The sequence below is a fragment of the Colobus angolensis genome, unplaced genomic scaffold, assembly GCF_000951035.1.
Source record: "Colobus angolensis palliatus isolate OR3802 unplaced genomic scaffold, Cang.pa_1.0 Scaffold214, whole genome shotgun sequence".
Classification (NCBI taxonomy): domain Eukaryota; kingdom Metazoa; phylum Chordata; class Mammalia; order Primates; family Cercopithecidae; genus Colobus; species Colobus angolensis.
The window spans coordinates 2,741,356-2,750,109 of record NW_012115311.1 but is presented as its reverse complement, the minus strand read 5'-3'; the positions used below and the strand labels follow the sequence as shown (position 1 = coordinate 2,750,109).

The 8,754-nt window shown below is 40.7% G+C and overlaps 1 protein-coding gene across 2 annotated transcripts in view; it reads right to left on the bottom strand.

Moving 5' to 3' along the window:
• Positions 1 to 3,891: 3,891 nt before the first annotated feature.
• The window catches only part of LHFP (lipoma HMGIC fusion partner), a 261,124-nt gene continuing 256,261 nt past the window's right edge, over positions 3,892 to 8,754 (bottom strand). For both annotated transcript variants that reach the window (XM_011942980.1, XM_011942979.1), the window contains one exon: positions 3,892 to 5,040. In XM_011942980.1, coding sequence (XP_011798370.1) covers positions 4,922 to 5,040 — 119 coding nt within the window. In that variant the 3' untranslated portion in view covers positions 3,892 to 4,921. The remainder of the gene's footprint in view (positions 5,041 to 8,754) is intronic.

Genomic DNA, 8,754 nt, shown 5'->3' with positions numbered 1-8,754 from the left:
TTCCTTCCCTCTCTCTCTGTTCCAAGGACCTACTGAGTTTATCCTGTTCTCTCTAATGTTTCCCAGCCTCCCCACCTCTATTAACTTGGCCCAGTTTGGCCCTATCATTTCACACTTTGATATCCCCATATTTGTTCATTTCCTTTTCCTAATCACTTAGACCATTGTACATGTTCCACTTTGTTGCTGGAATGATTGCATTGTAACAATTTCTCTCCCCACTTCTGCCACCCAGTATCTCACAATACTTCCACCAGGGATCTAGTCAAGAAACATAAGTGGTTCATGCCACATCTTCCCCTCTGTCAGATCCTCCCACTGCCTCCAATATCCATTTTAAATTTTGGTCCTCTTAGCATGGTACCCAAAGCACTGCCTGCCCTTCTCCCACTTCATCTTCCAACTGCTGCCATGGGAGATGACCGACAGTTCCATTAACCTTTAAGGCCCTCCATGCTTTTCTCTTTGATTAAGGCACCATTAGAATACAATAAAGTGCAGTCTTTAAGTGCATGTAGTCAATGGATTTTTGGCAAGTGTATACATGCATGTGGACACCACTCCAATCAATACGTAGAACATTTCCTTCATCCCAGAAAGTCCTGTTTTCTCCTCACCAGTCAATTCCCCCACCCACATAAGAGGGTAATCATTATTCTAATTTCTATGACCACGTATTAGTTTTCCTCTGTGCTTCTTTTGCTCAACAGAATGTGGGATTCATCCAGGTTGATGTGCATACCACGTGTTCATTCCTTTTCTTGCTGAGTAGTATTCCACTATTTAAATATACCACAATTTATGTATGTGCTGGTGGACATTTGAGTTGCTTCCAGTTTAGGGTTATTATGAACAAAATTGAAATGAACAGTCTTATACAATCTTTTTGTGAACATAGTTTTGTTTTGTTTTTTGGCACAAATACCTAGGAAGGGAATTATTATAGTTCACTTAATAAAAATGTACTGGGCCGGGTGCAGTGGCTCATGCCTGTAATCCCAGCACTTTGGGAGGCTGAGGCAGGTGGATCACGATGTCAGGAAATCGAGACCATCCTGCCTAACACGGTGAAACCCCGTCTCTACTAAAAATACAAAAATTAGCCGGGTGTGGTGGCGGGGGCCTGTAGTCCCAGCTACTCGGGAGGCTGAGGCAGGAGAATGGCATGAACCCGGGAGGTGGAGCTTGCAGTGAGTCGAGATTGCACCACTGCACTCCAGCCTGGGTGACAGAGCAAGACTCCGTCTCAAAAAATCAAATAAACAAATAAATTAAATAAATAAAAATGTATCTATCGCTTTTCCAGCCATGTTTTCACATACTCAGCAACATTTGGTGTTGTCAGTATTTTATGTTTTAGTTATTCTAGTGTATGTTAAGCAGCATTTCATTGTGGTTCTCAAAGTTTCATTTTCTTCTCAATTAATGATGTTGAACACCTTTTCAATGTAATCGGCCACTGGTATATCGTCTTTTGGGAAATACCCCATTCACTTTTTTACCCTTTAAAAATTGAGTTGTCCTTGTTATTATTCATTTGAGAGAGTCATGTATGTACTCAGAATACAAATCGGATATATAACTTTTTCCAGTCTTTGACACATCTTTTCATTTTCTTAATGATGATTTTTGAAGAGCAGAACATCGTAATATATCATCTTTCATCTTTCTTTATACCTCTTTGTGTAGAATTCTTTACCTGGGAGGAGCTTCCTCCCTGTCTTTGAGAATCGTTGACATATGATTTGGTAATCACTGATGCTCCTGTCATTTTTCTCCATGAGCTTAGGACTGACTGAAGAGCATGGGCTGTGTTTTATTTAGTGTTTTATGTCTAGTAGAATATACCTACCAAGTAGCAGGTGTTCAATGACTAGAGTCAATTAAATTTCATCAGTTCACTTCTTTGCATGTCATTTTCTCTTCCTAAAAACAAGGTAAACTCCCCACTTACTGCACAGGCATGTGCAAGCAATGAAAGCTTTTAAGGTTGTGAAAATTGAGCTTTTTATGGCCTCTCATGTGTATATCAGTAAGAATCCTGTGAATAGATACTTTTCACTGACTTTGTTATTGTTACTACCTTATGAATTGTGATTTTCATTTCAAAAGCAGTATATGTAATTCTTAATAACTTAGATGTTCCTATTAAAATGCAGGGACATCTTAAGCAAAAAAAAAAAAAAAAATACGAGTAGCCAGATTTTGCCATTGCCATATAAGAGTTTGTCATTTGACTTTACCATGTAGAGTGGCTGACCTTTTATTCTAGTGAGGCTCACTAATGTCTAAAATCACATGAACTACATAAAAATGACAATGTCATCATTAAATCTGTCCAAGGAACTAGACCTTAATGAATTCTCTAGAGAACTCCAACTTGATAATGGGAGCTAAGAAGTCACAACACTATTCTGACAGGAAGGTGCAGTTAAAAGAAATTTGAAAAGCACCAGCTATACATGAAAATAATGGGCTAATTGAGGAAGCAAAGTGCAATCTTTTCTTCTCTGCAGGAAACCACAGAATGGAGAAGCCCCTGCTCAGCAGACAATGAGACACAAATCACATTCAGCACATTATGAATTAAGCATCTGAGAGTGGAATGACTTTCTCCACACCAACAAAGCCTCAGAGAGTGTAGAATTTTATTGGTCAGATCCTGTATTGTTCTTCCAGAGCAGCATGGATTCTCATCCTGGATGATTAAAAGTACTAGAAGCAAGTGGAATAGTCAGATACTCAAATTAAATTGATAAATGTGTATAGATAGCATAGAAAATATAGTTACATGCATAAATAGCCAGAATGTTCAATTTCTGAATTTAGAAGCTAATTGAAACTGAATTCTTAAGGATTTGCTACAATAACTCAGGCTTACTAAACAAAAGGCTAGATCCACTATCCAGTATGCAATCTTTGCTCCTGAAGGAGCTAGTTTTTGTTATTTGTTATTTTTTATTTATTTTTTTGGTGGGGAGAGGTTCTGACTCTGTTGCCTAGGCTGGAGTGCAGTGTTGCAGTCTCGGCTTACTGCAACCTCCACCTCCTGGGTTCAAGCAATTCTTGTGCCTCAACCTGAGTAGTTGGGATTACAGGAGAGCACCACTATCACTATGCCCAGCTCTTATTTTTATTTTTATTTTTTTTGGTATTTTTAGTAGAGACGGAGTTTTGCCATGTTGGTCAGGCTAGTCTCAAACTCCTGGCCTCATGTGATTTCCCCACCTCGGCTGGGATTACAGGCGTGAGCCATCACGCCTAGGCCTGAAAGAGCTAGTTCTGTTAAGGGGCCATGTGAGGGTCCAAACCCTTCTCTTCCATGAAGACTTTCTGCTGGAGGGTCAGGGCTGTTGAGATAAGTTTTTTCAAATGGCCAACATCCCTGAAGGGCAGTGACAGAAAATTTTCCCTGACACAGAAGTACAGAAGAAACCCAGCACTTTGTAGAAGCTGGAGGAACAGCAAGTGACTGGCAACTGTAACAGTCATGTCACCATGCTGGAGACTGTCAGTCCAGTCACTTCCTGAACCACAATCTAGCTCTTGTTGCCCTAAATCACATCTGAATACCACCCATATTCTCAAACTTAATACAAAACAGACCTGCAGTTCTTCTCTCCTCAGAATTTGGTTATGACTGAAATGTAATAAGCAGGAAGTTAGAATTCTGGTTGCAAAGAATTCATGTTGAAAGCAGAAACTGTCTTACTCATTTTTAATACACTTGTGCCTAGAACAATGCCTCGTTGGATGATTAGTGAGTGAATTAATGAGAGGCCTTAAAAGAGAAAAGGAAATTTTACAACACTATAGTAGTTGAAGAACTACATTGAAGAAATTAAGGAGGCAAATCCAATAACTGAATTAACACTCCATGACCCATCTAGCTATTGATCAAAGAGAGAATTTATTCACAGAGATTTTCAAATACAAACAAAATAGCACTTTTAAATTTTTTACAAAATGAATATAGAAATAAATGTGGTACAGCACAGTACAATAATGGACAAAAGAAAACACGATCCAATGACTGGAAAATGTCTCTCGTTATTCTCAGATCTTCGGCTGAATTCTTTCCTACAGTGGACAGAAAGGTGCCCCTTTTCTTCATAAGAATATCACAGCAGAAGCTACTCAGAGAAATATTGCATATTGTTGAATAACATGGAAATACAAAGGTTTAACTCTAAAGGTCTGCATAAACACTGAAAATATGTTGAGGAACTAAATTAGAGTTTATGCAGGATATACAAAATACTGATAGTTTGGCTTATTGGTCCATTTATTGGGTTTAATATATGCTTTATAAAGTGATAATACTGTATTTTAAATGTATATTAAAAAGAAAGAGGAGAAATGCACCACTAAACCTCCCGTAAAGTCTGTGTGATGATCCACGTTTGTGCATAGGTGTGTGTGGGGACGCATATGTCTGTATGTGCTTGTGTGCGTTCGGGAGTGCCGTGACCTACAGGGAACATTTTTGGGGGTACCCTGCTTCCCAACATAACACTGTTTCTACTAGCCCTTTTGATTTTCTGAGTCTTCACCTAAAAGAAAAAAAAAACAACAAAACTAAAACCCAAACCCTTGTTTGCATATATAGATTTGGGGTGTGTGTGTGTGTGTGTTGTATATTAACAATACTCTGTGGAATAGAACCACCCGATGCCCTGCAATATTTTTAGGCTTTGGTCCATTTTTCTCCATCATTCTACACTCTCCTTCTTTTTCCCCCCCACAAATCTCCTATAATCCTTCCTTCCTATATCATGTTCCTGATTTTATCGGGTTTCATTTTATTAGCATTGTATTGGATTAGAACTACTATTCCACCTTTTGAAGGCAGGTGGATGTTTTGACCTCTCCAAGCCCCTTCGGCCCGTCTTCTCCTCTGTCTGCTCTTGGTGGCTCCATCTCAGTATGGGTAGTGCTTCTGTTTCTTGCCTGAAAAGCAAGCCAGCCATGTGCACAGCAGCATGGCGGCAGTGGCACCTGCTCCCGTGCAGTAGTAGGCCCAGCCGATTTCACACTTCCCTAGGGACAAAGGAAAGGGAAAGAAGAAAGACACAGATGAGGATGATTTTGCAGCAGGCTTTCTTATTGCTTCCAGTGTGTGGGTTCTGAAGCACCCATTAGGAATATGGTATCCTTGCTTAAATGGAATCATAACGTGCTGAAAGTTATCTTGCCAGTGAAGAAAGCAAGAATGGCTGGGTGCATTTCAGAAGGATCTCAATGTCTACCTCTCACCCTGGCGAAGAGAAGTCTAGTCCCCTCCACCAATATCCATACCCTTTTCAAAAAAAGAGAAGAATAGCAGCAACTAGGATATGAGATGAAGGAGTTAATTCTAACTTACATCACCCAAGCTCACCTGCATAACAAAGTACTTTAGGGAAAAAATCTAAATGTTGATGCAATCCTTCTGCAAAAGGGCCACTTTGAGGAGGCAACCCATTTGAAGGATAATGGCTAATGCTAAGGTGAATACTGCTATTGATGTGGAATCCTCAAGTGACTTACCCTCTACTGTCTGAATCAGAAAACAAAAATTCCCAGATTCTTCTGGGATCAACACTCACCTTGAAGATAAAGTGTCATTTAAATGAAAATATAATGACAAGTGTCCAAATGGGTCCTGATTTCTCAGAGTTGGATTAGTCTTAATGGTCATAACACACCCAAAATATTAAAAATATAATAAGTAGATTTATTTATATTGTCTGTCAATTCTTTTATCAACATTATAAGGTGGAGTACTAGCTCAACATGGTTGACAAAAATGCTTCTCAGCATTTAAAGAAGTTGGTGACTTACCCATAGCCATATGCTTGTAATTTGGAATAAAGTGAGCCAGGACTCAAACCCGTGTTCCACATCCCAAGAATAGGTTGGCGTCCCCAGATACCCTATTTGGGTTAATGGAATGGGTTTTTGCATTCATTAGCTTTTTCTTTCTTAATGACATCCAAGTTACTCTTTTTGTGTGCACAGTAAAGAAGGCCTCTATATCTTATACTGGACACTGTACTTTCTGCTTCAATTCTAATTCATTTTTCAGCCGGTCTTACCATCTTATCAGACAATGCTCGAACAGCAACCATGTTCCTCCCTTTGGTTCTTGTTTTGCATTGCATTAGATACAAACATAAACAGCAAGACATTTGGATTTCACAGTCACTGAACATAAAAGCCAGACTGAAAATCACGGGGCCAGGTGCAGTGGCTCATGCCTGTAATCCCAGAACTTTGGAAGGCCAAGGCAGGTGGATTACCTGAGGTCAGGAGTTTGAAACCAGCCTGACCAACATGACGAAATCCTGTCTCTACTAAAAATACAAAAAATCAGCCAGGCGTGGTGGCGGGCACCTGTAATCCCAACTATTCAGGAGGCTGAGGCAGGAGAATCACTTGAACCCAGGAGGCAGAGGTCACAGTGAGCCGAGGTCGCACCAGTGCACTCCAGCCTGGGTGACAGAGCAAGACTCCATCTCAAAAAAAAAAAAAAAAAGAAAAAAGAAAAGAAAATCACATCCCTTCTTTTCACAAGCAGTCTGCAGGAAAACAGCCTGTTGCTTGGCAAGAGTGACACCATCTTGAAGCGAAACCTCAATGAAGTCCAGCGTTTGACTCCTGCATACCGAGGTGTTCCCATAGTGTAGATAACCCCCCATAAAGAAACAATGCCTATGGCATAGATAAACTTTCATAAAGATGTTTATCTCATCTCCCTAGAGGTCACAAGTTTCGGCAAGAAAGTATGAGACGTGACCAGCTGCACGTATCTGTACCCTAAAAGCTTGCTATGTAAAGGCTGCTTTCTGGAGGGCGGGTGCAAAGATCCACCATCTTGCAGCTGCCTGAGACATGGCTTCTGTTCGTAAGTCCCTATTAAATGCTTTTTTCTGAGAAACTGGACTTGTCAGCCTCTTTCCTCACCTCTTTTCTCAGCCTCTCAGCCTATGGGGCTGGGTTTGCATAGACCTGCTCACCGTGGAGCACAGCCACTTTTACCTTGTTCATTTGTGAAAGATTAATAACTTCCCTGCTGAAAATTACCAAGACTGTTAGGTATAAGGTGCAGTTAAACTTTGGATCTTCACTGGACATTTACTGGAGAAGTAGTTAGCATGTGCCCCATGCACAGATGAAAAGGCAAGGCAAGACAGAGCTAAGGGAGTTACTGGCTTGTGGTCACCAAGAGTCAACAGCAGCAAAATTTGATCAAGAGCCTCCACATCCTGAAAGTTCTTAGGCCATGACCTAAGCACACAGACATCAAGCTATGTTGTTCAGTCCTCAACCTAGGTGTCATCCCTGATTTCTCCCTCTCCACATCCAATGAATAATTAAAAAATAGCAAATGTGTTTTGATTACCATTTTCTCAAGATTGTCAATAAGCTTTACATGGAGTAAACATTAATGCTTTAATTCTCAAAGGAACACAATGTGGCAGGTACATGAGTATCATTCTCATCTTTCAGAAGGGAAGACTGAGGCCAAGGAAAGTTTAATAACCTGCTCCAGGACTTCTCCTTAATAAGTAGCAAGTCCTCTGCCACTCTCGCCCATATCTATCCTGTATCCTTTCCCTTCTCCAATGCCCGCATCATCCCCCAGGCAGTCTGGTCTGCTGTCATTGCTTTCTTGTCTCCCTGATTCTTCTTATATCATCACCAACAGCAAGGTAGGCAGCTGTCTTTTAAAAAATCAATCAGATCAAGCCACGCTCTTACTTAAAACCCTGTAATGACCCAGCATTTTGGGAGGCCAAGGCGGGTGGATCACTTGAGGTCAGGAGTGCAAGACCAGCCTGGCCAACATGGTGAAACCCCATCCCTACCAAAAATACAAAAATTAGCCAGGCGAATTTGATCAAGAGCCTCCACATCTTAAAAGCTCTTAGGCCATTACGTAAGCACACAGACATCAAGCACACAGAGTAAATTAGTGCAAGTGGCCCACACATAAGAATCAGTTGAACCCGGGAGGCGGAGGTTGCAGTGAGCCAAGATTGCACCACTGCACTCGAGCCTGGATGGCAGAATAAAACTCTGGCTTGAAAAAAAAAAAGAAAAAGAAAAAGGAAAAAAAAAGTCCTTTAATGAATTCTCAAAAATCAATGTCCTTCCTATAGCCTATGAGGGCTTAAATGTCTGCTCTCTCCTGTGTCTTATCTCTGGCCACAGTGATCACTTTTTCTGGAGCACATCAGCCTTGTTGCCGACATGAGAGCTTCACACTTACGATTCCTTCCACCCAGAAATTCTAATTCTAGATCATGGAAATGCCAGGCCTATGGCAAGCACCTAATAAATAACTGTTGAATGAAAGGCAAGGTAAAAGAAAAGTAGAAAGGAAGCAAAGCAGGCAGGCAGCTAATACCTGAAAAACAGTAAATCTAGTATTTTATTTTAAGAGTAACTCTTGTCCTGTTTTGGCACTGAAATTTTGGAGAGAACTTCCCAAACCGAGTGTGTATTTCCGGTCTCACAGCGAGTGTGTTAAATTTAACAGGGTAACAGATTCTGAAGGATCGCCTCTCCACCTCTGGGTAGGTCTCACTGGCACAATGACCTCCATTAATACTGATAAAATACGCATTTTTCACAGGTAACCGAGTCCCCCTTCACAGGTCAGATTTCCTGACAACCATGAACTAATGTGGTTGTGAGTCTTGGGAATAATCTCCAATTTGAATTATTCTTTAGCTGGATTAAATACATCTAGGAGGGGGAATTAATAGG